Raw genomic sequence first — 26,843 nt, 5'->3', positions numbered from 1 at the left:
TAGAGTTTTTACGAAAACGGAAAACCGTTGCTGGCTCAAAAATCCTATTCTGTCAAGTCCTGACGGCGTCCCAAATTCATTTGAGAATTGAATTTGATAAAGCATTCAATTACACACATTTTAGCGAAAAAATCATCAACGAACACGAAGTATTTTCGGAGATATAGAGTTTTTACGAAAACGGAAAACCGTTGCTGGCTCAAAAATCCTATTCTGTCAAGTCCTGACGGCGTCCCAAATTCATTTGAGAATTGAAGTTGATGAAGCATTCAATTACGCATATTTTAGCGAAAAAATCATCAACGAACACGAAGTATTTTCGGAGATATAATTTTTTCACTTATATAGTACGGATATCAATGAACAGGCAATAATTATTTAGAATCAAATGCCAGGAGACATAGGTTGTATTGAAATAATGTGTAAATTTCATTATTCCTCTCATTCCATTGAAATAATATCGAAATACAAGCGAATGAATCGTTCACTTCCTTCTGTGCAGTTTGGCAACGCCGCGCACGATCGACTCCGCCTCGCGCCATCGAAGCACCGTACGTCAGAAACCGTGGCTGGAAAACCGTTGCTAAGTTCACTCTAGTACCATAGAAAATAAGAGCAAAGAGGAATTTTTAATAAAAGTCAACGTTTCGTAGTTGGCAACATTGAAAAGTGGATTTTGGTTGGAGATCATTTCTAAAAACATTTTCCGAGATTTCCACCCAAATTGTGTTGGTCTAAAATATCGTGCTGAAGGTCTGTATATGTGAAAATATCATTTCGTGTATTTATAGACTAAAATAATTATATTTGAATCAAATATTGCTGCACCAAAATTCTCATTAGAAGTAGGCTATGGAATGAGATCTTTTGATGAAAAATGTTACATCCATCTTCTCGATGCAAATAGCCTTAAGTAATGTAATCCCTACATTGGTTTAAACAACACATTATGTTTGACCGGGCTGCTTACTTAATAATCGATTCGTTCATTATGTAACATACATAACCTTCAAACTATGGCAAATATTATAGTTTCAATGTTTCGATCTAGATCATGGCAGTTCGACTAGCTCTTTTAGGGGTCAGAGCCATCCGCACCCCAAAAACTCCAGTTGGTGCTATGTCAATGAGCGGTCATGGTAGTGGAGCACCAGACTATTTGAAAGATATTGGCCAACGTGAAATAGTAGGCTATGGAATTAATGGCAATCCAGTATACACAGACCGAACAGACTTTCCTATGCCTGCTATTCGATATAAGGAACCTACACCAGATATGATGGTAAGGCATTGTCAGTCACTTTTTAATGTGAATAGTTTCTCTTCATTATGTAACATTCTAAATTGAATCCTTTCAAGTATGCAAATAGATTTTCGAAATTTTGATATATAAGATGTTTTTTAAAGGATACCATCGCAACATGATTTTCTGTTTACCTGAACCTGGATTTTTTTGTGTTCACTGAATGATTCATAAGAGCTTAAAAAAAAAACAAGTGTGAGCCGAATAGAAAGAATATATACAGAGTGGTTTGCTTGTTATGATCCCAGGAATAAATGAGTAAAATTTAAAAACGCCCTGTATCTTGGATACCGAGCCCATGAGTGTAGTATGTCTGGAACTACCTTAGTACCCTCTAGTCATCATTTCTATATTTCAGTTTCCACATAATACACTTCATTGGAAAAATTTTTTCAACATACTGAGAATTTCTGTTACCACTATTCATACTTAATAAACTAATTTCCATGATTAGTGTTACAATCTCTGAATTGTGTTTTTCAGTCACTAAGAGAGAAGGAGAAGGGTGATTGGAAAAAACTTAGTTTGGAAGAGAAGAAAGCTCTGTACAGATTTTCCTACTGTCAAACATTTTCTGAAATGAAAGCACCAAGTCCTCAATGGAAGCAAATTGCAGGAGTGGTTCTTATGTTGGTATCAGCTGGATTATGGTTATTTTATGGAATTGAAGAATTCGGTAAGAAATTGTTTCTTCTTCCAGCCTCTGTTATCAGTTAGTTCTTGGATAACACAACATTTTAATTAAACTTCTTCAAATCATAAGCTTTATCAACTGTGCCTCATAACCACCTTCGTTGTATCTATACAATATGAATCAATTATTTTTGTATTTCAAAATATGTGAAAATTCCTGTAAGAATGCTTTAATTTTGACATAATCATTTGCAGTATACCCACCTCTACCTGAAAGTTTCAAGGAGGAAAACAGGAGAGCTCAACTCAGGCGTATGATTGATCTTCAAGTAAACCCCATTCAGGGACTCGCATCCAAATGGGACTACGAAAAGGATGAATGGAAGAAATAATTATATTTACCCTATAATAATGTGAATAATTGAAACCAATAAAATACATTGGTAGTTGACATAGGAAAATGTTTTCCTCCTTTCAATTCCACACTCCTAAATTAGTTATTTCATGATACTTACTTCATGTATGTATATAAGTAATAAATTTTTTAAACGAATGTTGCTCCTTTCGTTTTTTCTAAATCCGCATTATCTAAAAACCACATTAATTTGTAAAGTATTACTCTTCTATTATATCAAATCCTCAGATCGATAATATTTATTGATCTGAGATCAAATCTTTGATTTTGATTATATTCTCCATTTCAATTAATGAAGTTGCGTAAATTTCCATTGTAATTTGAATTAACATGGACATTCAATTTGACAGAACTAACAACATTTTCCATGATTTTAAATTTTTTATTATTGAATAAAAATGGGTACTTCCCTACAGTTGTTAAAGAAAAAAAAGGAAAATTGCTTCTTCTATGAAGTGACGTGAACTGTCAAAATCACATCGAATATCGAAACGACGACCAGGCGAATGTTAAGTTGACGAAGCTCAAAATTCATGTTTCTTTTTGATTAAGTTTTTAATAAATTATAATTTTTTAGATTGCTCCAGTCTTCAAGGTTCCTTTTAATAAAATGTGAGCAAAACAAGAGTTCCTGTTCGTCGCGTATATTTTTTCACCCTAATCCTGTATCTCTTATCTTTGGTCTTATTTGGATTTCCCTGTTGATTTTTTTTATCTTATCTAAAAATAATGTTTATATATGCTCAAGATGGTTCTGAACGTAGTTTACAGTTATTTGCGCAGAATTCTGAATATTTCGTTTTGTGTTTGAAAATATATTCGTGAATCTTGAAATAGAACCAAAAATAAATGTGTAAGAAAATTGTTAATTTTCATTGTTTCAGCATGGCTGCAGTCGGTGACTTATGGGTTTCTTGGTTCAGTTGTTGTGTTGCACAACCTCAGAAAAGAAGACATAGGATAGATAGGTTGGTAACAGATATTTATTAAAATTTCCATATATGGAATTGACCTCACCCTTGATCGACTACCAATATTGGATTTTGCAGTCGATCTGAGGTCACCTACATCATATTATTCAATGTAAAATTAACTCTGAAAGCCGTCAAAGTATTGAGCAGACAGTTTATAAATATTACACAAATTTTCAGATCAATGATTGGACATCCAACAAATTTCCAACATACTGGTCATGTTGGAAGTGGTGATATCGAAATGCCAAATGATCACTTGAGAGCTTTACAAAATCAAATGAGAAGTAAAGGAGGCTATGCAACTACATACAAAGTGAGTGAATGATTGGTTAAGAATCTTCAGAGACTTTGCGATTTGATAATTCAGAAGAGATCTCTATTTTAGTCCTCATTTCAATTTCTTTGTTTATAAATATCATTAACTCATTCTTTGTTTGAAGACAAATTTAAACGTGAAATTCTCTGAAAAACTCAACACTAGGTACATTTGAAAAGCATTTTGTGTTCATATTGTGTTCTGCCTTATAATTATTTCAGAAAATTTTTCTTTTTTTTACAAATTTTCATTGAATATTCACATGTTTTGAAAATAATGAACCCTTTGTAAAATTGTTTGGTTCTCTGTATAATATGACCTTGAGTCTGAATTATAAAGATATAATGAAAAGTACCAGGTGGAATATATGAATGTTTAATTCTTTGCAGGAGCCAGACTGGTGCCAATGAAATCATCAAGTGTCATATTTTGTGAACATTTTATACTAATATATTTATTTTGATGAGTTTATGAAACTATTTTAATATTCGTTAGTTATTGTGTATTATATTTTATTTCAGTATTTAAATTGTAATTGTAAATATCATAAACAATCTGAAAGTCAAAAGATTGTTGAAAAATGAAATTATCAAGTAAAACTTGTGAAATATAAAAAAGCACAATGCAGTTTTGATCTATGATCAGGGATAAGTATGGGACGAAAAATTGGATTGTTAAATTATATCTTATATTGAATTAGTTTAATAAACCCTTTTGTACTTTTGCATGAGCAACACATCTTAAAATTTATTCTAGTGACCAAGTGAAATTTCTTGTATTATAAATAAATATTTTATTTTATATTATAATTTGTTAAATTATGGATATCCTGAGAACAAGATTTCATAGTATTTGGAAGATATCTTGAATCTTTTTACTAAAGATATTTTATTCATTCAACATTGATTCAAATGGATTTTCTGAAGTTTTGGGCTTACATGAATGATATTTGTTTTGTATGATTTTTTCCACCCATTTCAGTTTGAATTTTGTTATTGGATATTGGAACCATTATTTTTTTACTAGTTGGAATTTTTTGAAAAACTGTAATTCAACTCATTTTTTATGAATATTACAGACTGGAAAAAAGGTTTTCCTGTGATAATATTATTCTTTAGTACAGACAATACAACAATGAAGTGAATAATGTTGCATTGAATCAGTTAATGTTGAAATTATGTTGATAATTTGATGTTATTTGAATGTGTTAGCCATGGTTTGCGCACTTTCAATTTGAACAATTCCAACAAGTAGAGTTCTCAAATATAGAAACCACCACTGCCATTGTAACTTGACTGATAAGACCATTTAATTTTGAATTATTACTGTAAAGAAAACAAGTTTTGTTTCTTAGCAGCTTTACCTTATGAACAGAATTACTTTTGAACATCTTGAAAGCGCACAAAACAGTATTACTGATGGAATGATTGTATATTGCTATGTAGGGAATATAATAAATATCAAAGTTCAACACTTATTTCAGTTTTATTATTTCTGTTCAAACAGTCAAAGAGTGAAAACGGGTCCATAATTTTTCATTTACAAATTCCTGATTGAACCGAGAATAAAAAAGTAGGAAGGTAGGAAGAGCCTTTAAATGAAAAATAATCGCCGTCAAACTAATGTATTATTATTTATGTTTCAAAATATTTTTCTCTTGTAGAGTGTGGAGTACCCTGTGTAATGTGGAGGGATAAATTGTCTTTCAAGTATAGCTCACCCTATTAAGAATTGAGGGGTGACAACCCCTACACCTAGGGTAGAGAAGATTTTGGCTTACAATTGTGCTCAAAATATATCCCCCTCCGAATAAAAATTGACCTGTATTTTCTCTCAAAACATCCCTGCCTCGCAAGTTTTCAACTTGACACTCCGTAAATTAGGCAGTCGATATAAAGTGATGTCACTTTCTCCCACTAGTGCAACAAAGTGAGTTTTTTACCCGGCTATTGACGGCAACATTGAACTCAATAAAAAAGTTTATAATTATTTATTGAATTCAATGGACGGCAAGACCATTTGTCGCACTAACTAGTAGGTACGGGAAGAAAGTGATGCTTTATAAAACGATCGTTTTAGAAAGCATTTTTTTTCTCGGGTACAAAAAATGTTCCCAGCTCATGCATAAAGTGTTTTTCCCACACACGACTGAATGCGGGAAAGTAACACTTTACAGGAAAAAACAATTTTTTCAATAATTCATTTTCCATTCAACCGACACGAAATTATTAATTCGATAGTTAAGCCTTCAACCACCAGAAGCGCTGATTGAAACGAACGCAAAGAGCAGAGTACAGAACAGAAGGAGTCAATCATTTTTTGTGGTTTCATGTGAAAATTTCAGGTTAGGTTAGAATGTTCTCTTTCTAACCTACAAATATGCAAATCATAAGCAGTAAATAAATCATTGAACTTTCTTTAGCTCAATGAGATAAATTAACAAAAATCCTATTGAATAATATTAATTATTTGGGTGTAATGGCATTACTTCCTGTAAAATTGCAGTTTTCTGGAGGAGCAGAGCTATTATTCAATAATAAAAAAACACATGAAATCAGCATAACTACTGGAGATGGCGAATTGAATATAGGAGACTTACTAAAATGGATGGAAAAAAATATATTGACTGAAAGACCTGAACTGTTTATACAAAATGACACAGTTAGACCTGGAATTCTAATATTAGTAAATGACGTTGACTGGGAACTTGAAGATACTGTAAATTATAAAATTCAACCTAACGACACGATAACTTTTATATCAACACTGCATGGTGGATAATACTTTTTTCTTTACACAAAAACTAATGGTTATATGTATATAATATACTCAACTCTTCTATAAAATAATTAGAGTTCATATTACATTAATTTATTTAATGAATAAATATAACTCAAAAAACTAATGAAAGTTTTTGATAATTTCATTTCTTCTTTGTCTGATTAGCAACCTTTTCAATGGCGGCTGCAACAACAGCTGGATCTCCTAAGAATTTCATGCTCACAACAGGTTTCAAATTGGTATCCAAAGAATACAAAAATGGAATACCAGTTGGCAGGTTCAAATTTGTTATGTCTTCATCACTTATGTTGTCGAGGTGCTTAACAATACCTCTCAAGCTATTTCCATGAGCTACTATCAGAATACGAGTTTTTTCTTTGAGTTTTGGAACTATGACACTATTCCAGAAGGGAAGAGTTCGTTCAATTGTTAGTTTCAAGGATTCTGTTTTGGGAAATTCTTCTGATGTTGGGCCATCTTCTTTCAATGCTGGATTATTTCTGATACTATCATAATACGGATGATCTTCAGGCATTTCTGGTGGAGGTGTGTCAAAGCTTCGTCTCCAAATGGCGACTTGCTCAGCTCCGTATTTCTCAACAGTTTCCACCTTGTTCAATCCAGTCAAAGCTCCGTAGTGTCTTTCGTTCAATCTCCAAGTCTTTACTATTGGGACATTGGTTTGACCAGAACGTTCTAGTATATTTCCTAGCGTATTCTGGGCCCTTTTAAGCATAGAAGTATAAGCGATATCAAACTTATATGGGCTGTTCTTCAAGTAATCACCCGCAGATTGGGCTTCTTTTACTCCAGCCTCACTGAGCTCAGCATCATACCATCCGCAAAAAAGATTTTTTAAATTCCATTCCGATTCTCCATGTCTTACCATTATAATATCTACAGTTCCGGAGTCTCCCATTTTAGTAAAATTATTGCAATCTTAATTAGTTAATATTGAATAGTTAACAATTGAAATTCGCCAAGTTAAATTTTCACGACCTTTCAAGGTGACTGGAAAATTGAAAACGAGAGTTCTCTTTCTCTACTTACTTTTTCAACAGCAAGATTCTGCGCATGAATTACTTGAACTGTTTATTTGAAATTTTAGAAGAAAAGAAGTAACCGTTCATTAAATTATTCTTATAAATTAAACAGTGAAATGAGCATTAATTAAATGGAAAATTAAATAATTTTCTAGAGGTTGATATCAAATCATTATAGGTTAGTAGGTTGAATGTATTAACGTCATATTTTCCCGCCAAAGTTATAAACAACCGCTCCGCTTAAAATTTGCGGATACAAATACGTAATTGTCGTAATTTGCTTTTGTTTTGAAATCTCTTGAAGTAATATGTCTTCGCCACCTGCTGCGAATGGAGATGAGCCATCCACTCCTGGAAGATCTCGTAGAAATGTAGGAAGCGAAACTCCAAGATCCGTTCATGGATCTGCATCTACAAGATCCCAAACACCCAGAGCTGGTCCTTCTCGTCCAGCTGGTTCTAGGACCCCCAGACACGGATCTCAAACTCCAAGAAGGGGCTTACAAACACCTAGGCATGGCTCACAAACTCCAGGTATAAAACATAGATCTTGTTTTATGATGTGGATATCACTGTATTCATTTTAGCCAGGGAAGATATTCCGGATACTCCAATGCGCGATTTTGGCAATCGTACACCAAGACGCACTCCAGCTCATAATAGCGAAGTTGATGAAACTCCCTTGAAATGGGGGTCTAGTCAAGATGGGGCACAAGGAGAAGTCCCTCCTTCTCCTGCTCATAGTTATGCACCAACCAGTCCTGGTATGGGATTAATGAGTGAAATTGATTTGAGTTCACCTTTGAACTATGGTACACCTAGTTCTTTAGGATCAGTTAGAACTCCTAGGTCTGGAATAAGAGGAACACCTGTTAGGATGAGACCTGATGTTAGGTAAACAATATTGGATGATTTCGTTGAAACGATTAAGTACTTAATTTATTCTCTATTTTTCAGGTCAGATAAAAGGATTCGTCAAGTCAATGTAGGTGATCTGGAGACCATTCCTGAATCTAATCAGGAGGCCTCTACCCCTAACTTGGTGATTTGGGGTACCAATGTATCTGTGTCAGAGTGTAAAGAAAAATTCAAACAATTTATTATGAGATTCATCGATCCAAATGCAGAAGAAGATGAAAGAACTGGTGATATGAACATCAATGAACCTTTATATATGCAGAAACTTGATGAAATTCACACATTAGAGGAGCCTTTCCTTAATGTTAACTGTATGCATATTGAAACTTTTGATGCTAATTTATATAAACAGCTCATATGTTATCCCCAAGAAGTAATTCCTACATTTGATATGACAGTAAATGAAATGTTTTATGATAGATATCCTGCTGCTGTGTTAGAACATCAGATTCAGGTGCGACCATACAATGCTGAAAAAACTAAGAATATGCGTTCTTTGAATCCTGAAGATATAGATCAATTGATCACGATTAGTGGAATGGTAATAAGATGCTCCAATATTATGCCAGAAATGCGTGAAGCCTTCTTCAAATGCATTGTTTGTTCCTTCACGACAACTGTAGAAATAGATAGAGGTCGTATAACTGAACCAACCCTTTGTTCAAGTTGTAATACAAATCATTGCTTCACATTAGTTCATAATAGATCCCAATTCACTGATAAGCAAATGATCAAGCTCCAAGAATCTCCAGATGACATGCCTGCTGGACAGACACCTCATACTGTGGTGTTATTCACTCATAACGATCTTGTAGATGCAGTGCAACCTGGAGATCGTGTTACAGTGACTGGAATTTACAGAGCACAAGCATTGCAAGTTAACCCTAGAATGCAAAATATCAAATCAGTGTATAAGACGCACATTGATGTAGTACATTTCAGAAAAATCGATAATAAAAGGTTATATGAGGAGGAAAGTGGAAAAGATCATAGGTTTCCCCCAGAAAGAGTTGAATTATTGCATCTGTTATCTGAGAAAGCTGATATTTATGATCGTTTAGCCCGAGCTATAGCCCCCTCAATTTATGAAAATTTGGATGTGAAAAAAGGAATATTACTTCAACTGTTTGGTGGTACTAAAAAGACTTTTGTGTCTTCTGGACGTGATCATTTCAGAGCCGAAATAAATATTCTTCTGTGTGGTGATCCTGGTACTTCAAAATCCCAACTACTCCAGTATGTTTTCAATTTGGTCCCTCGAAGTCAATACACTTCTGGTAAAGGCTCTTCAGCTGTGGGTTTAACAGCTTATGTCACCAAAGATACTGAAACTAGACAGCTGGTTCTTCAAACAGGTGCACTTGTACTTGCTGATAACGGTATCTGCTGTATAGACGAGTTCGATAAGATGGACGATTCAACTAGAAGTGTACTTCATGAAGTGATGGAGCAACAAACATTGAGTATTGCCAAAGCTGGAATCATTTGTCAACTGAATGCTAGAACTTCCATTCTAGCCGCAGCTAACCCATCAGAGTCGCAGTGGAATAAAAATAAAACCATAATTGAAAACGTTCAGCTACCACACACTCTATTATCTAGATTTGATCTTATATTTCTGATACTCGATCCCCAAAGTGAGCTTTTCGATAAACGGCTGGCACGTCATTTGATTTCTCTGTATTATAAAAGACCTGAAGAGGATTTGGATGAAGTATTAGACATGTCTGTGATGAGAGATTACATTGCATATGCCAAAGAAAATATTCATCCTAAATTGAGCGAGGAGGCTTCACAAAAACTTATCCAAGCTTACGTTGACATGCGTAAGATTGGTGGAGGCAGAGGACAAATATCTGCTTATCCACGACAACTGGAATCATTGATAAGACTTGCAGAAGCTCATGCTAAAATGAGATTCTCACAAGAGGTTCGAGAGGAAGATGTTGATGAAGCATGGAGACTTCATCGTGAGGCATTGAAGCAAAGTGCGACAGATCCCCTCTCTGGTAAAATAGACGTTAGTATTCTAACTACTGGTATAAGTAGCTCAGCAAGAAAAAAGCGATTAGAATTAAGCCAATTTGTGAAGAAAACTATAATGAGTAAAAAAGACACTCCTAATATAGATTATGCTAAACTGTTTACAGAATTGAAGGAAAATTCAGATATTCAAATTACAAGAGAACAGTTCGAAGATGCCCTTCATGACTTAGAGGATGAAGGTTTGATCACTGTTCTCGGTAAAACTTCTATTAGAATTAAGAAGGGAATACGTTTAGATTGAATATAAATTACTTCCTAGTTCTTATGATACTTATTTATCATACTCTTGTATTTTTGATTCAAATATATTTTTTGTAAATGTATTTCAGAAAAATCTTATTTCTCTTTTACAACTTATGAAAGTCCAATTCAGGATGTTTCACGCATAGTAAAGTAGCTATGTAATAAGCTATTACAAACTAGCCTTTGTATTGAATTTCAGGAGCTGGCTCTCCGATTATTACTGTCAAAGTCCATCAAATTTGGCATAAGACAAATTCTAAAAATTCCCTTGTATCTTAAAAATCCTTTCACACGCATGAAACACACTTTATATGCACACTCTTAAAGCCTATAATTTTGATTATCTTCAGTAACAAGTGAAAATAACAGAAAAATAAAAATTCCTCTTTAAGGAATAAGCACAATTTATGATGAAAAAGCAGTATATTTATTTACAAAGTATAAACTGTGATATTGCCTTCAAAATATTATATACTTAAAAAATTATCCTACAAAGAGTCCTCCAAAAAGGAAAAAAAAACAAATTCTCAGCATTTTTCCCCTGATTCAGGAAAACGACATGTTACATTATAGTTATAGAAAACAAACTCATAGTGCCCAAGCGTGAAAAACTTGGTTATAACAGTTAAAAATATTTCACTATACTCTTAATTCCACATATCTTCAGATCTGCCAAATTTATAAATGAGTGACGCAATAAATATGAATGCATTTTCTAAAAATAATGCTACTCCTGGCCATGAACTCTGTACAACAGGAAGGGGAGGCTTTATAGTTGTAGTCCCATTTGATATTGGCACAGAAGTTACTTTTTGTGGCGAGGAAACATATACTGCGAATAAAATCCAACAGGATGCAATTACTGAAGCAAACCCCAAAACAAATCCCAGGAACAGCCAGAGTTTAGCACCTCTGGATCCCAGACATCCACCTTCATAAGCATCTCCTCTGAACTAAAATTGATAAGATAGAAAACCCTTATTAAATAAAATAAACCTTGAAAATGAAGAGTTACAACACTCAGACCAACTAAACATATAACTGAATTTCAACTTAGTTGTGGTCAAATGAAAAAACATGAATATATAGAAATGTCTGCATGATCCAATAAGGAAGATAAAAATTCTAGGAGAAATTTACGACTCCCTCAAAGTGTATCTTTAGGTTTTTTCCCATCAATCAAGTTTGTAATACCTGGGCATTAGTCACCGAGTTGACCATAACCAATGACACAGTCCCTAAGATACCACAGAGATGGTAGCCGAAAGTAATTGATCCTGGATGTACGCTTGAAGCATCAATTATTATCCACCAACCCAGAGAAAACTAGAAAGAAAATCAAATGACTAATGTTCCTTCTTCATATGGGAAATCAAAGGCTTACCAGGAATCCTGCTACCATAGCAGCGTAAGCATTCTTTCTATCCCCTTCAAACCATACACAAGGGGGTATGTTGAGATTTTCCAAGCAATCCCCCAAACCCATTTTGAGTACAAAAATTTTATTTCAGATATCTCGGTAGATGCAATCAGCTGAGTTTATTGTTGACAACAATTACTCATTTGACGTTTGATTTGCATTTCTGTGATCTAAATGTCCCGTTTCTTCGGTGATTCTCATTCTCAATGATATTTATTTATTTTCTTTTCCGATAAAAGTGGATTGGGCATTGGAATTTTATGAAGATTTTTGCGAAAATGTGGTCATTTTCTAATGAATTTTTTCGTACTTGGAACACATACGCTTATGTTTTTTCTAAGGAATCGTGAAACTCGAATTTTCATCCAAACAAATCATTTGAATGATTGAACTTGGAACTAAATTTGAGAAGCGAAAGAAAATATTTTAAATCAGTTTGTGTGAGTGAAATTGTGGATTGAATTGATCTATATATTATTATTTGAGCGTTCAGTAATGTAATTTCAAAGTATTTATGCAGAAATTCCTGATTTATTTAGATATGTTTTTGAATCTCTGAACGGGTGGGTCAGGGATATCTGCGCATGTAGCTGAACGATTGTGGCGCCTTCAATCAGAAAAAAATTATTCCCCGACTTTGATCGTCCGACATGTTAAATTCACCTATGCACTGTCACTTAAACCTGCTGAAATAGGATTTGATAAACTAGACTCCAGTGATTACAAGTTGTTTCGTGCACAGCCTCATCAATCTTTGTTGATTTTCGTTAGTGAGACAGAGCGTTCAGTGTGTAATTTGAAAAAAGTCGATTTCTCGTTTTAGCCAGGGTGTATCGAGTAGTTTTTCAGTAGACCGACAGAGGAACACGATTACACACAAAAAAATTAGCCAGGTTCTATTTTTAATGTAGTTTTGCATTGTACATCATTAAAGTGAAACTGCTACAGTGGTTGAGCTATTTTTGAAAATTGCGAATTAAAAATAACTACGGTGTCTGTGAGACCTTAAAGTTAGGTATGTTGCGAAGCCATTTCTGCGATATTTTTATGGATGAATAAAAAAATCACTCCAATTTCTAACCTCAGTGTTGTGTTGATGTGTTCTGTTTGTTTTAAGAAGTGCATTGCAATCAGCAGTGATGAATAAGAACACTAGGGGTTAGTTGACGTTAAGAACTTGAAGAAGTGTTTTAGAATAGCCACGGTGGCTTCAGGCCCGGATTGTGGCCCAGTGGCCGCCGACAAGGGGGCTGATTGTTGGTGGTCCCCACTGGCGGCCATGGGCTGCTTTGGCAATCGGGATGCTGCCCAAGCATCAGATGATATGAGGACTCAGAAACGTATAAGTGACCAAATAAACAGGCAGTTAGCCAAAGAAAAGCAAGTTTACAGAGCTACACACCGACTACTGTTGTTGGGTGCTGGTGAGAGTGGAAAATCCACCATTGTGAAGCAGATGAGGATACTTCATGTAGATGGATTCAGTGAAAGAGAGAAAAAGCAGAAAATAGAAGACATTAAGAAAAATATTCGAGATGCCATTATTGTAAGTTATCACACAAGTTTAGTTTTCCCTATCTATTTCGAAAGATTCATACAGTATAAGGTACAGAGCCTGTATCTAGATCAAAAATTTTCCTTGCTATTTGTATCCAATGGAAAACACCTTTTATGGTACAATAAGAAACAAAAGCTTTGAAGTTAGATGTTGAATATTATGAAAAATATTTAGAAAATTTTATGTATCCTGTGGAGATTTTCAGTCAGCAATGTTCTAAGCATAGCATATTCTTGCATGAAACAAAATTTAATTATGGGAAACTGAGTTCTTTTTATTTGTGGAAACTTATATTGTTGGACTTGTCTGTGGTGCTCTCTTAGTTTCCCTTCCATCACTTACCAAGTAGGTACCTCAGGTATCTTGATCACGTTCACATCTCTTCCTCCTTGTGATAATGAAAAAACCTTTCTTCATCTATCACAAAGGACAGCTCATATTTTGCAGATTAATTCATTTCAACAATTGAAATTCTATTGTGTTTAACTGTTATTTTTTAATAGTTCTCTACCCATCAAAATATCATCTATCTAAAGTAGTATCATTAAAAATAATATTAAAATGACTGAATTTTCTAGAGAAAGGAAAAACTTATTTTTCTAGAAACCTCTTAACGAAATACATTTTCCATATTTTCCATTTATATTTGTTCAAAATGCTTTGAGAGTACTTTGGATACATTATTGGTTCAAGGAAATTCTGCCTTCATAAGTACTTCTTAATTTTGAATAGATATCAGTGTATTTATTATCAGAACTGACAACCAGATAAAAAAAGCTGATAAGTTGTGCAAATGCCTTTAATATTGTACTTGTTCCTATATTGGGTCAACCTAGTTCAACTAGCTAATAATTGTTAAAACCGAGGTTAAAACTGTTTCTTCGTTCCTTTTATTATTATCTAGCTCTTAGATTTTTTCATTGATCCTTTGTTTTCCACTAAGCATTTTCTAAATATTGTATTTTTATATCTGTGAACACATCATTTCTTTGAAATCGTATTATTCTAACTTGAAAAACTCTACAATTTCAGAAGAAAATTTGAGGTTTCTGAAGAGAAAACTAGAAGTTGCCTAACTTTTCAGGGGCAGTTTATTTGGATGGCCTTATTTGTTTCAATGTTGATGAAATAAGTGAGGTTTCAGTTGGAATTTCCAATATTTTTGTTCTTATGCCACAGGCACAAGAATGTCAGCTGTTTGAACTTACGACTGATGGGCATTAATCTGTCCAAAAATAAAGTGCATTCCATTTGCCCCATTTACATTACATTATATTATCCTGATTCTCCATAAGTACCAAGGTACTCCTCAGAAGCTCTGTGAGCTTCTACGAGTTCGGGGAATCAGTTGTGTTCTTTCTAGGCTTACTGTGTCCTTACATCACCTTAGGACACCACTGTTAATTTTAATCCAACAGTGAATATTGAATCACCTATTCCATATTCCACTATTATTAAGGTTTAAAGAAGACAGATAATCCTTATTTTAACGATTTATTTTCGATGATATGCTCAGGGACAGATTAGATTATCTCCTGATTGGATATACGGGAAGATCAACGAACAAAAACTCAACTGTAATGGGTCTTGAAAAATACAATAAAATGTCAACGATTATTGCAGTTATCGCCGTTGCAGCTCGGAAATTTACTCGATAATTTGCCCTGAACAATTTACGACATTCGCTCATTTAGTGTCCACACGTTTATTCCGATTAAATATAGTGAGATTAATAGTTCTGCCTGTTGATTAGCGACTATTAAAATGATAGCTAGCGAGTTTTTGGGAGGTTCCAGATGATGATGTTCTTCAATTTGGGTTATTCCCCAGATCTCGTCAATGTGTTCTCAAATATAGCTTGAAATTTTATCGAAAAGATTTATACTTGTGGTTTCGTTCATAAATGAAAAAAAAACGCTTCAAGTGAATCATAAGGGGTCCTTCTTTCTGATCCAAAATCACCCGTATTACAAGAGATATTTACATGAAATTTATTTTCTGTGTGATGATCTTTTTCGTTGTTATTTAGAGAATTTTCCAGGTTCGCATGAAAATAATAATAATAATAATAATAATAGTGCCTTTATTCAAAAAAGAAGAAAACCAGAAAAAAACATACAACATACACACAACAAATAATTTCGTTCTCCACAATATTTCTCTTTTTCCATTCCAAAATTCCTCATGGTATTCATTCTTCTATTTATTATGGTGTCTCTTGATGGTCCTTGTGCTTCAGGAAATCTCATATTGTCAAGAGTCTATCTATCTTAGTTCTATCAACAATTCGATTACACACGCCATGAATAAAATTCAAGATTCAAGTAAACTTTCATTCGTGTAATCCGAGGTGTAATCCGGCATCGAGTCCGGCATCTTGTCGAAACTTTAATAAACAGTGAACTAAGGAACTTTTTATTTGTGGAATATCACGAAAATAGTCAGTTTCAGGCTTATGGTTCATAAAACATTCTTTATTGGTTTTTAGGATTACAATTCTAAGCCGAGTATTGAGCTTAGAACTCAGTTGAAAGGAAAATTATATTTTTGAAGATACGAACAAAACTTTTTCAAAAGTGTCGCCTACTCGATCGCCTGTATTTTATATTTTATAACCTCCTAGAATAAAGTCATGTTTTAATTTGCTACGTTTTGTTAATTCGTTCTGAACAGTTTCTCCCAGTTGAACAATAATGAGCGAATGCTATTTTTATTTATGTACTCGGATACGGACTATTATTTTTATCCTTGTTTTGATCAAGATTTTAATTGTAAAGATTTTTTATTTGGCTTGTTTACAGTCTTAATTTATCTGGATGAAGGAATTGCGTATTTACATTCTTTGCAGCACTGGGAAAACTAATAAACGCACATAATGTTCGATAGTTTGTTTCTGATTATATCCAATGAATAATCAACAAATAACGAACAAACCATAGCGCTTTAATTTAGTAGTGATTGGTTCATATAAAAAAAAATCAGCTGCGTTTGATCTGCTAGAGCTAGATAATCCTTATACTAATAGTGAATGATTAACAAAGCGATGAGAAAATCATATGTAATATGAATATGTATTTCCTCACATGTATTTGTTTGTTTTTGTTATATAATCACCTGAATATTTTTTTTTATATTATCACAAAATATTTCACTAGGATCTCACAACGTAAAAAGGTTAAAGAAAAATGCATGCTTTTACTAAAAAAATCTTCAATCAATTTCATGCAAATTTCTTCCTCGTATCTTTCTGTATTTCAGGAGTAACCTTTCACACTTATCAATGATGAATTGTGCCAGCTTTCCTTAGATTTTGAAATAAAAAAAATCATCGCGAAAATCTTTTCGGAGGACGGAATATGGAAGAGACTCTTGAAAAAAAAATTAATATTCATTTCTCAACGAATAACTTGAAATTGAGACGCTGGAACACGTTAATTGGGTTTCGATTTTACTTATCTTTTTCCAATAAAATTTAATATTTTTCAAAAGACTTTTGTGCTTCTTTTAATAACCACTGAATAAAAATGAAAAACAACGATTATAGTGGAATTCCAGTTTCTGTGAGCTTTCCAGCTGGACCATAGATATATACATATGTTAGTATGTTTCCATTTGAAAAACGGTGGTTGGAAAAAACACTCAATTTTATTGCCAGTAAATGAGGGTAGTTGAAAATCAATTGTCGGATTTCGGTTTTATCATTTTGAGTTATTGGTTGAAGAAATATTAATTTTATTTCAGACCAACAAGTAAACAAAATAGATTCCTTTTCGAGGAAGTTCCAGCTATCAACGAATTTGCTGGAGGCTTCAGCCATTAATTCGTAGTTTAACCTTAAAATGAAAATTCACCTTGTATTTATTTATATCGCTCTTATCTTTATTTCATAATACAATTCCTATTTTGCAAGTATAATTACAGAGGAAATCACTGACCCGACTAATGCATTATTTTTTATTCGGGTTATTTCTTCATTGTAGATTATAATTTATCGGTCGGTTAAATGACCCAAATATCGATGTCGATTGGATTTCCCATCTGCGAGTTTTAATGATTTTTCTAATTTGGATCCTGATTTATATCGTGTGTGCCATTGTTATCTCTGTAATCCCTTGTTCCTAATTGGGCAAATATCCTCTATTTACCATCTTGCAACTATTGTTTGGAATGATTCTTGGATTTTTCACAGTACGCGCCATGTGATACAACATTGGGCAAGAGTATCTGGAAAACCCTTCACCTGATCACACAATTTTATTCAAATACATACCTTCACAGCCTTCAATTTAATTCAATAAGCGTCCAATGTGCTATCGTTCTTATTTGAGGAATGCTCGGAGGAATGCGAGTCTAGTGACACATTATTTCAAAGGTCTGAGCATGGTTATGGTTGTTAATCCCTTTTTGATTCATTATTTCCAACTATGAGATTATAGATATTTCTTTTAGGTTTATGAATATTCATCTTCAGCCTATTAAAAATTTGTTTAGGAAAAAAAATGAGACTTTCTTGATTTATGCTGATCACAGGCCTTCTTTATACCAAGCACTCCAATAGGGTCGAATGTGTAGGGTGTTTGAAGAAGCTGCAGAAATGCAGGAGATGTTTCGATGCCTGGAAACATTGATATTTCGTGAAGTAACATGGGGTAAACACTCTTGAAATCTTCTCGGCCAAAATAGAATTGTTTATGTCAATTTTGTGATCCCAGAGTCATATTGAGTGCATATATTATCACCCACTCGAATACTTTCAACGGCTATGATGTGTACAAAACACCAAAAGGAAGATTTCTGACATGTAATTACTTTTGGACCCGACTATGTATTATTTTTTGAGAATCGGAAATCACATATATCTCGTGATTATCCTACGATAAAAAATGTGCCATTGAATAATTGAAATATGAATACGATTCGAATTGAAATTTTCGACAACTGTTAACGAATCATAACAATCTGGGTAGCGCATATAACCGGATTAATCGACTCATTGATTATAGGGGTATGTGATCTTAATTTATGTACATACTATTATCGGCACGATTCGATCGCATTCTTTCCATTTAAAAATTGGAATCGAACGATTCCACCAAAATCGAATGACACATCCTTGTCCATCTTATCACTTGAAAATTCTACGTCGGCTTGAAAAAACAGATTGCTTAAAAAAAAAAAATCCTCGACAAGTAGACTATGGAATTTTTTGAAGGTTGCTATTCTACTCTCATTAAACTTAATGCTTAGCTTCTACCATAGAATATCAACTGATATTCTCTACTTCTACTATAAAAATTTATTGTTTTCTTTCAAATTTTATGAAACTTTCAAGTTAGATTTTGCGAGAATTTGCTTAAAATTATTCTCAGTTTTCATATCGAAAATTACGCTAGTGGTTAAAGTCATTGAGATGTTTACATAGTTTAACTCTGTGAATAATGTGGTTATTCAAGATTCAAGCTAAGCGCCATATTCAGACACAGGACATCAACCTTCACAATTTCATGGCCTCTACTAGACGAATTTTCTTGAAAGCACGTTAGAATAGATTCTATCATTACATATATGTATTTCATTCAAGAATTATTGACATCTCGGGCAAAGGACTGTTGAGCAGTGGTTGAAGCTTGCTCTTCCACTCGAATGCAACCCGTCATTTGTCAAAAAGTGACATTTTGACAGGCCATTCCGACTGTACCAGTTGCATAGCGAAATTTTGGTGGATGAAGAGTAACAAATATGTTTTTTTTTTTCCAGACTATAACCGGTGCAATGTCAACTCTGACGCCGCCGGTGCAACTTGAAAAGCCAGAGAATCAGGTCCGCGTCGACTGGATACAGGACTGCGCCACCGGTCCAGATTTCGATTACCCTCCGGAGTTCTACGAACACACAGAGGCTCTCTGGAAAGACAAAGGTGTTCAGGTGAGTGAAAATCACAGAAATACATACTTCTATCTAGGTACCTTCGTTAAACAAAAAAGTTTTTGTATCTGAAAAGGAGTAAGGTTGGCACACATGACAAGTCGTTGATGTCAAAACGACGTTGCCAGAACCATTTACCAACTCCTATATTTTACGCTGCTTAGATTTCGAAGGTGCTTGCAACGAAGAAAAAATATCAGGGACTGCTATTTTGAATTGAAATCTGCTCATTCTAATAATAACCCTGATAATTTGAAATCGTCGATTTATCAGACGGCGTAATTTTTGACAAGCGCCATAACCTCACATTTCACTATACATATAGGGTACTTCAAAGATTTGTCAGAATCAGCTGATTGTTCGTTACCGTGAGGCACACAAAGCTTTTTATTATCACTATAAAGTGCCCCACGGCAACGAACGCTTAGCTGATTTTGAAAAATCGTTAGAGTTGCCTATAGTGGCATGTGTCAAATTTCCAAGGCCAATCGACTGCTTTTATACAAGTGAATGGACTATTTGGATTTGCTGCTGCAGAACGCTGAAACTTCCAAAACGGCTTCAACATTTTCAACCGTACGGGTCTCGGTACGGGTAGAAAGATCTTTACCATCACCACATTCAGATTTTGAAGGGAGAAAAGTGTCTATTTTGCATAATTTCCGGTGGAGGTTCGCGAACGTTTTCTCGCAGAGAAGAACTCGTTCAGGAAACGTTAAATAAGGACCGGTTGTAAAAAACATCCACCTTTAGAGGCCTGTAAAAAACCTTAATTTTCCGGTAAGTTTGCAAATGTCGCATCATTCAAATTAGAACAAGATATTCTAAGGCAGTATTTAAATGGTTCGCATTGTCAAGGGTCGGTCACCGTTATGAATCGAAACAAATAAATACAATATGGATGCATCAAATATCTTCCATTCATAATTCAAAGAATCATGTGCGAGCGTAAACATTAAAAGGTAATCAATATCCGAATCTACTCCTAACGATACTGTTTATCAATAGAACCGGGATCAGATGATGTTTCAAAGCAGCGTTTGAATGCTCAGCGCTATACCAGGTGTCTCGAACACCTACTTCGTTGAGGATGTTGATGCAATTTATGCAAATGATCGACGTCTCAACGTGTAATTAAATTGTCTTATGGTTTCCGCTTACGAATCGGTTCGTAACTTTATTTGTTTATCCATCGAATACTATTTCCGACGGTCTTAAAGGAAAGTTGATGTAATTTCATTTGGATGTCTAATTTGGTATTCAACTCGAAGAAATTCTATTTAGTTTCGAGAATATGCTACTTGAACAATAGCTTATACAGGGTGTATTTTTTTTTTCGATCTTTCTCAACGAAAAACTGAAGAAATTTTCACCATCACTACATTCACTACAATTGTCGAAAATATGGAAACATCTCGTTCCTTCTTGATGAAGCATTGGTAAACCCGTACTTATAGAACTTTTTTTTTTTTCAAAATTGAACATTCTATCGACTGTCAAAGTCGATAGAGCTATAGGATGGTCAACCTTTGTGGACCATCTACTTGTAGAGTACCTACCTAAACCTTATAGGATTAGGGAACTATTGAGTTTTTCGTCTCTGTATGGGTTCTCTCATCTATAACCAGAAATCACTATACGTTCAAGGAAATCTGAAAGGAAAATTTATCAAATTTGCCTGTTTTTTCCCATTTGATTCGATTCGATTCTGATACGACGTTTATTTATTGAAAGCAACAAACTGACGAATACCTCTTAGCATTCTAATCTCTCACTAAGAATCGATTTGATTATTTTTCCAGCAAACTTACGAGAGAAGTAACGAATATCAGCTCATCGATTGTGCGAAATATTTCCTCGATCAAGTTAGCATAATTAAGCAACCCGACTATACGCCTACAGAGCAGGATATCCTGAGGTGTCGTGTGCTCACCAGCGGCATCTTCGAGACGTCCTTCCAAGTCGACAAAGTCAACTTTCAGTGAGTATCAATTTAATTTTCATCTTCTTATTCTTCGTGCTTTTTGAGACTAGAGATCATATAAAGGTATATTTTAATAGCTTAGTCTCGGACTTGTTTATAGATCATAAAAATATGTTCTTCTCAGCAAAATAAACATATTCTATCATAATATTCACTATTCTGACAACTTGGATACAACTTAAGTTTTGAGATAAGTGAGTTAGGGTGAGTACGTGCCTGGATAATCCTATTCTCTTCTCACAAATGAAAAGTGATTTTTTTATTGTCTTCGTAAAAGTCATGAAGGCTATTTCAGCAATGGCATGACGTTAGAGACAGTTTCAGACACTTCGTTGCCAGGCTGTCAAAACTATCCTATTTCCTCTTAATGATCACCTTATCATATCAAATTGAAATGGAAATTTTGGGAATCTCAATGGGAATTTCCGTTCACTCAATGAAAAAGTTGATGTTTTATCCAAATTACAGTTTGGAATGTTTCAAGAATCAGATTTACCCCAGGTTATCGAAAGAAGCTTCTTTGTTGAGTAGTAAATGATTTTTATGTGAAATAAAAGAATTATAAATAAATTCAATTAGTTAAACCTTTTCATCTCTATAACCATCAATGGCCAAGCCATCCGCAGCAGCAAAAGGTCTATCCATTTCTGGCATAGAAAGTTGGGATTGCCATTTAAAAAAAAATCAACTACCCCCACCACCATACACAGAAAGTTACCAATTTAAAATAAAAATTGACCCAGTATTCTCTACAAAATAATCAATACAGAAGTTATGAATTTTGGTGTTTTACTCACTCTGTATAGAATAGATCATAAATTATCGATTGAAAACAAATCGATATTGGTCTAATTAATTAGTAATTTGGCATACAGAATACAGAATAAGGTTGCACCTCTTAAAAATTCAATTTATCCTGACCAAGCTATTCTGGGCGTAAAGAAAAAAATTTTTTTTTTCAAATTTCAACGGTATCTTTTCAACATTGCTGAATTCAGAGAAACTGGAAAAGTGTTTTTACCTGATGAGCGAAACGAATTGGTAGAATACACTACTCAAAAATTGAAATGGATAATTTTCGTGCATGTAATATATTGAGTTTATAAAGTTTGTCCTTACACGGTTAACCTGCCAGAAATGGCAACAGTAAGTAAGGCTGCTTTAAAGCGTTAAGATTATAGAGAAATGAACAAATTGAAGATTCTACCTGATGAAATACGCAGGCTTAACAAACGTTCATTCTGTTAAACATCTTGAAATCAAGGTTAATATCGGGTGGGCCTTTTCAAGCTATTCCTACTGTATACGGCATTTTGTCAATAAGTTTATCATTCCGGATTGTTTTTGTTTGACTATCCTAAGTATCCTGATTACTGATTGCTGGGTGTGTAGGACGGATAAACCAAACCTGCCACTGCGACCAAGCACTATCCTACTAGAAGCTTGCCGGAATGAGCTAGTGATTTCGTCGTGCAGTTAACTGTATTAGCCGATCTTGTGCGATGGTTGAAGCCTTGCTCTTTCATCCCCAAGTGTATATGGAGCACTTTCACTTGAACGATAGCTATTCCACGCCCTACTAACTACACTTAGCATGGAGACTGTTAGCAACTTCTTATTGAGTTAAAACTTCGTTTGGCCAACACACTAGTTGCTCGAGTTTGAAGGCTTCCAAACGCATGTTTAACTCGTGACAAGCAATTCACAATCGATACTGCACACAGCACCAGATGAACTCTAGTAGCCCATTATCGCATAAATATACAGAAGAAAATATATCGAAGAACTATAGGAAATGAGTGTCTTATAATTTTCTGCAATTAAGCTATTAATGCCCGTTTGCCCCGACTTATAAGACAGGCTTAACGTTAAGACTTATATACGGATTATACTTATTTCTATAGAATTTACCAAAGCAATCACTGAAATAAGTATGACTTAACTTTAAGCCTGCCTTAAATAAGTCGGTGCAAACGGGCATAAGTGTCACGAGGACCATATTTTGTGTGTGTAATAGACAAATATACGCCTCTCCACATGGTATGTACGGCAATACCGAAAGTTTGATTCAAGTGCAAAAAGTAAATCTCGAATACCCACTTCACTTTTTGAGCGGTGTATATGAACTGATCAAAGACCCACACTGTATATAGCGAACTAAACGAAGCATGTACATGTCAGTACTTCCGAGAAACGAAGCAATTAATTGGAATATGATTGCGCAACGAGTTTTCATCAGTCTGTCATTGCTGGAATCGATTTCATTTTAAAAATATTTTTCAGCATGTTCGATGTAGGCGGTCAGAGGGACGAAAGACGTAAATGGATACAGTGTTTCAATGATGTAACAGCCATCATTTTCGTCACCGCATGTAGTTCATACAACATGGTTCTCAGGGAAGATCCTACGCAGAACCGGCTCAGGGAAAGTCTTGACCTGTTCAAGTCCATATGGAACAATAGATGGTTGCGCACCATTTCCGTCATTCTTTTCCTCAACAAACAGGATCTCCTGGCGGAAAAAATTATGGCAGGTGGGTTACGACCTTTTTTTTATCACCGGCATAATATATCCCTTTTTTTTGACCTAACAACCAGAAATTTAAAATGTGATACGTGGCAAGTATTGGATATTGCAACAGATTTAAATACTTCGATAAAACAAGACAGTGTAGATGTATTTGGAAAAAATTCTACTTCTTTTCAGGGAAAAGTAAACTAGAAGACTATTTCGCCGATTTTACGAGGTATCAGCCGCCACTCGAAGTGGTTAATGACACCAATGATCCACCAGAAGTGTTTCGAGCCAAGTACTTCATCAGGGATGAATTTTTGGTAAGCAGAATTGATTTTTGGAATACGGAGAAACAACTTACTCGTCTAAGAGTTGGTTTTCGCACCCTTTCATGATAATAACGAATGGGGAATTCTCCTCAATTTGGGTTATCACTGCATATGCTTGTTTAAACTGAATAATTATGAGTTTCATTCATGATTTTTTCAAATGTACCGCGGAAACTATTCAAAATCATTCTTCAAATATGGGATTTTCAAATTTAAATCGCTTGGTTTCAAGTTTACGATTTGGCAACAGCGCCTACTAGGAAATAAAAAGAACAATGTCGGATCAGCTTGTTTATAAAATAACAGCTGTTGATTTTCAGGCGCGTACTTACTGGTGAGCCTCAACTGCAACCGGCCATAAAAATCCCATAAAATTTTACGACCTTCCTCGTTCATCGCATACTTCATGGACAGCCATCTTTGTCTATCTCATCAAGATAATGTATTTGTTGTCCTTTATTATCAAGGCATATTTCAGTCAATGTTGCCAACTGGTGCAGTTGAAATGAAGCGCTTTTAATTTTAAATACCCATTTTTATTCTTCATTTTTAAGTGCTTTAAATAATTTTTTTTGGGAAACGGTTGAAATGGTTATTTCAAAATGTGACGTTTCAAAGATATTTCATAAAAAATACATCATTTTCGTCAGAAGGAATATTCCCTATTGGTATATGTATAGGTAGAGTTTTTTCGTTTAGAATATTTAGATTTAAATGAAATGATGTATTCACGGTAACAAAAATACAATACTTGAAAAAGTGCGAAATTTTATGAAAAATTTGTAGATTATATTGAATGAATAAATGAGATTAATTTTTGTTGCAGCGCATAAGTACAGCCTCCGGCGAAGGTAAACATTATTGCTACCCGCACTTCACCTGCGCCGTCGATACGGAGAATATCAAGAGAGTGTTCAACGACTGCCGCGACATCATACAGCGTATGCATCTTCGCCAATACGAACTCTTATAACCGCCCAGTACGACTTTTCCCATAGCTTCGTTTCGTGTCTCCAGCGCTTCTTACTAACCGACGAAATAGAAACAACTCGACGTTGCTGGCCCAGACGGGTAAACGGGTAAATTTCTTTCCGGGAACTGCAGGTTGCTGCGGAAAGTCGATCCCGACAAAAACAAGACGAGAACTGTTCGGTCAGATTCGTTCCTTCCATTTCGATGAAAATATTCGATCATCTTTTTTACGATGCACTTATGTCATTAGACAACATGTTAGGAATACTGTACAAGGCGCAGCAGTTTGCGTTACTAATTTCGGATCAAGAGAGAATTATACGTGTATTTTTTGTTTCTTCATTGGGGTTTTGAGGCAAGGTGTCAGGCACAGTATAAGAGATTTCTACGTGATAACAGTTACTTAAACCACAGCCGACTTACACGTGGTTTAAGAGGGCTGCGCCTATACACCTCCTGTTTGAATCCACTACGACGTTTTACCTATCTGCCAAACTTGACAACGATATCATTTTTCCTTAACCGTTGTAACAAAGAGGTTTCACTCGTTGAATTCAGTTCCTGAGTGAATGGTGGGGAGTCCTTGAATTTACTCAGCACCTCCATTTAGGTCTCGATGGCTTTTTAGACGAAGGTATTCAAATCAGATCAGAATGAGGATAGAGCCGAATAGAATCGTGATTCGTAGGCTCAGGTATTTGAAAATTGAAAGTGTTTTTCGTTAGTCACTGCCCTTCTGGTATTTCATCTTCCACAGCACATTGAGGGGGCAGTGAACTGTGAACCTCTTTTTAAATTCATTCAATTCAATTCCATTCAAGAATTATTGACATCTCGGGTGGCTGTGAAAAATCGAATTTAAGTTGGTTGACTTGCAGAATTCAGGTTGGTATTGGGAACACTGATCCATTGATCAATTAAAATAAATCTATGAATCGACAGAATATATTTTGAATTTAGTACTGTTGTTTATATTCTTGGTTCAGTCGAACAACTTGAGAAAGTAATTGTATCAATTTTGAATGCTGATTCATCTGCTCTGAATTTTGAGTATTTCTTTATTTCAAATACTTTTCTAGGTTATATTCATATATTTCAGTTCCGTGATTGGAACTACAGAAATAATTGGGGATTTTTTGTGACCCGATACATTAAACTGGGTCTGGACTGTCAAGGCCCACTGGGATGTAAATAACTCTTCGATGGACTATACAACTTTTGAAATATAAATCATTCCCAATCATAGGAGTCTCAATATTAACGCATAAATCTAAAATGCCTTTCAAAATAAATGAGTTGAAAAACATATTTTTCATTTTGGCGTCGAAACGATGACGTCGCAAACAGAACGGTTTTCAACACTCGCAATAAATCAAATCGGCCAGAGCCCAAGAATATGTTATAATAGAGCCCAGGATTTAGATTTTGTAATATTTACCGCGAATTACAGATTTTGATCTCCACTTTC

General features: G+C 34.6%; 7 protein-coding genes across 7 annotated transcripts; 5 read left to right on the top strand and 2 right to left on the bottom strand.

Moving 5' to 3' along the window:
- The first annotated feature begins 602 nt into the window (after positions 1 to 602).
- On the top strand, positions 603 to 2,489 carry LOC123306831. Its single transcript, XM_044888991.1, has 4 exons — positions 603 to 753; positions 1,052 to 1,282; positions 1,787 to 1,979; positions 2,192 to 2,489. The coding sequence occupies exons 2-4, from the start codon at positions 1,055 to 1,057 to the stop codon at positions 2,326 to 2,328; spliced, it is 558 nt and encodes a 185-aa protein (XP_044744926.1). The 5' UTR covers positions 603 to 753; positions 1,052 to 1,054; the 3' UTR covers positions 2,329 to 2,489.
- A 327-nt stretch (positions 2,490 to 2,816) lies between these two features.
- Positions 2,817 to 5,118, top strand: LOC123308191 (CDC42 small effector protein homolog). The gene is made up of 4 exons (XM_044890762.1): positions 2,817 to 2,963; positions 3,236 to 3,319; positions 3,503 to 3,638; positions 4,031 to 5,118. The coding sequence occupies exons 2-4, from the start codon at positions 3,237 to 3,239 to the stop codon at positions 4,049 to 4,051; spliced, it is 240 nt and encodes a 79-aa protein (XP_044746697.1). The 5' UTR covers positions 2,817 to 2,963; position 3,236; the 3' UTR covers positions 4,052 to 5,118.
- A 799-nt stretch (positions 5,119 to 5,917) lies between these two features.
- Positions 5,918 to 6,551, top strand: LOC123307950 (ubiquitin-related modifier 1 homolog). Its single transcript, XM_044890455.1, has 2 exons — positions 5,918 to 6,038; positions 6,071 to 6,551. Exon 2 carries the CDS (start codon positions 6,120 to 6,122, stop codon positions 6,420 to 6,422), a length of 303 nt encoding a protein of 100 aa, XP_044746390.1. The 5' UTR covers positions 5,918 to 6,038; positions 6,071 to 6,119; the 3' UTR covers positions 6,423 to 6,551.
- Positions 6,497 to 7,455, bottom strand: LOC123307949 (phosphoglycerate mutase 1-like). Its single transcript, XM_044890454.1, has one exon. The coding sequence runs from the start codon at positions 7,339 to 7,341 to the stop codon at positions 6,565 to 6,567; it is 777 nt and encodes a 258-aa protein (XP_044746389.1). The 5' UTR covers positions 7,342 to 7,455; the 3' UTR covers positions 6,497 to 6,564.
- Positions 7,456 to 7,742: 287 nt separating this feature from the next.
- On the top strand, positions 7,743 to 10,752 carry LOC123308186 (DNA replication licensing factor MCM4). The gene is made up of 3 exons (XM_044890757.1): positions 7,743 to 7,999; positions 8,053 to 8,359; positions 8,423 to 10,752. Exons 1-3 carry the CDS (start codon positions 7,774 to 7,776, stop codon positions 10,668 to 10,670), a joined length of 2,781 nt encoding a protein of 926 aa, XP_044746692.1. The 5' UTR covers positions 7,743 to 7,773; the 3' UTR covers positions 10,671 to 10,752.
- A 324-nt stretch (positions 10,753 to 11,076) lies between these two features.
- LOC123308188 (transmembrane protein 50A) lies at positions 11,077 to 12,247 on the bottom strand. Its single transcript, XM_044890759.1, has 3 exons — positions 12,057 to 12,247; positions 11,867 to 11,998; positions 11,077 to 11,625 (listed from the first exon to the last, which is right to left on the bottom strand). Exons 1-3 carry the CDS (start codon positions 12,156 to 12,158, stop codon positions 11,320 to 11,322), a joined length of 540 nt encoding a protein of 179 aa, XP_044746694.1. The 5' UTR covers positions 12,159 to 12,247; the 3' UTR covers positions 11,077 to 11,319.
- A 463-nt stretch (positions 12,248 to 12,710) lies between these two features.
- On the top strand, positions 12,711 to 25,763 carry LOC123308187 (guanine nucleotide-binding protein G(s) subunit alpha). The gene is made up of 6 exons (XM_044890758.1): positions 12,711 to 13,638; positions 19,408 to 19,575; positions 21,378 to 21,556; positions 23,843 to 24,093; positions 24,267 to 24,394; positions 25,230 to 25,763. Exons 1-6 carry the CDS (start codon positions 13,372 to 13,374, stop codon positions 25,374 to 25,376), a joined length of 1,140 nt encoding a protein of 379 aa, XP_044746693.1. The 5' UTR covers positions 12,711 to 13,371; the 3' UTR covers positions 25,377 to 25,763.
- Positions 25,764 to 26,843: the final 1,080 nt, after the last annotated feature.

The sequence above is a fragment of the Coccinella septempunctata genome, chromosome 2 (assembly GCF_907165205.1).
Source record: "Coccinella septempunctata chromosome 2, icCocSept1.1, whole genome shotgun sequence".
Taxonomy (NCBI): Eukaryota; Metazoa; Arthropoda; class Insecta; order Coleoptera; family Coccinellidae; genus Coccinella; species Coccinella septempunctata.
The sequence above is the reverse complement of the archived record's forward strand: the minus strand, read 5'-3'. Positions and strand labels throughout refer to the sequence as shown.

Bases quoted from the DNA above. Each gene is read 5' to 3' on its own strand.
- LOC123306831 (XM_044888991.1), top strand. From the start codon at position 1,055: ATGGCAGTTCGACTAGCTCTTTTAGGGGTCAGAGCCATCCGCACCCCA. The intron at 1,283-1,786 runs GTAAGGCATTGT...TGTGTTTTTCAG, and splicing joins AACCTACACCAGATATGATG to TCACTAAGAGAGAAGGAGAA. The intron at 1,980-2,191 runs GTAAGAAATTGT...AATCATTTGCAG, and splicing joins TTATGGAATTGAAGAATTCG to TATACCCACCTCTACCTGAA.
- LOC123308188 (XM_044890759.1), bottom strand. From the start codon at position 12,158: ATGGGTTTGGGGGATTGCTTGGAAAATCTCAACATACCCCCTTGTGTA. The intron at 11,999-12,056 runs GTAAGCCTTTGA...TTTTCTTTCTAG, and splicing joins CTATGGTAGCAGGATTCCTG to TTTTCTCTGGGTTGGTGGAT. The intron at 11,626-11,866 runs GTATTACAAACT...TATCAATTTTAG, and splicing joins ACTCGGTGACTAATGCCCAG to TTCAGAGGAGATGCTTATGA.
- LOC123308186 (XM_044890757.1), top strand. From the start codon at position 7,774: ATGTCTTCGCCACCTGCTGCGAATGGAGATGAGCCATCCACTCCTGGA. The intron at 8,000-8,052 runs GTATAAAACATA...TATTCATTTTAG, and splicing joins GCATGGCTCACAAACTCCAG to CCAGGGAAGATATTCCGGAT. The intron at 8,360-8,422 runs GTAAACAATATT...TCTATTTTTCAG, and splicing joins AGGATGAGACCTGATGTTAG to GTCAGATAAAAGGATTCGTC.
- LOC123308191 (XM_044890762.1), top strand. From the start codon at position 3,237: ATGGCTGCAGTCGGTGACTTATGGGTTTCTTGGTTCAGTTGTTGTGTT. The intron at 3,320-3,502 runs GTTGGTAACAGA...ACAAATTTTCAG, and splicing joins AGAAGACATAGGATAGATAG to ATCAATGATTGGACATCCAA. The intron at 3,639-4,030 runs GTGAGTGAATGA...AATTCTTTGCAG, and splicing joins GCTATGCAACTACATACAAA to GAGCCAGACTGGTGCCAATG.
- LOC123307949 (XM_044890454.1), bottom strand. From the start codon at position 7,341: ATGGGAGACTCCGGAACTGTAGATATTATAATGGTAAGACATGGAGAA.
- LOC123307950 (XM_044890455.1), top strand. From the start codon at position 6,120: ATGGCATTACTTCCTGTAAAATTGCAGTTTTCTGGAGGAGCAGAGCTA.
- LOC123308187 (XM_044890758.1), top strand. From the start codon at position 13,372: ATGGGCTGCTTTGGCAATCGGGATGCTGCCCAAGCATCAGATGATATG. The intron at 24,094-24,266 runs GTGGGTTACGAC...ACTTCTTTTCAG, and splicing joins GGCGGAAAAAATTATGGCAG to GGAAAAGTAAACTAGAAGAC. The intron at 24,395-25,229 runs GTAAGCAGAATT...TTTTTGTTGCAG, and splicing joins TCATCAGGGATGAATTTTTG to CGCATAAGTACAGCCTCCGG.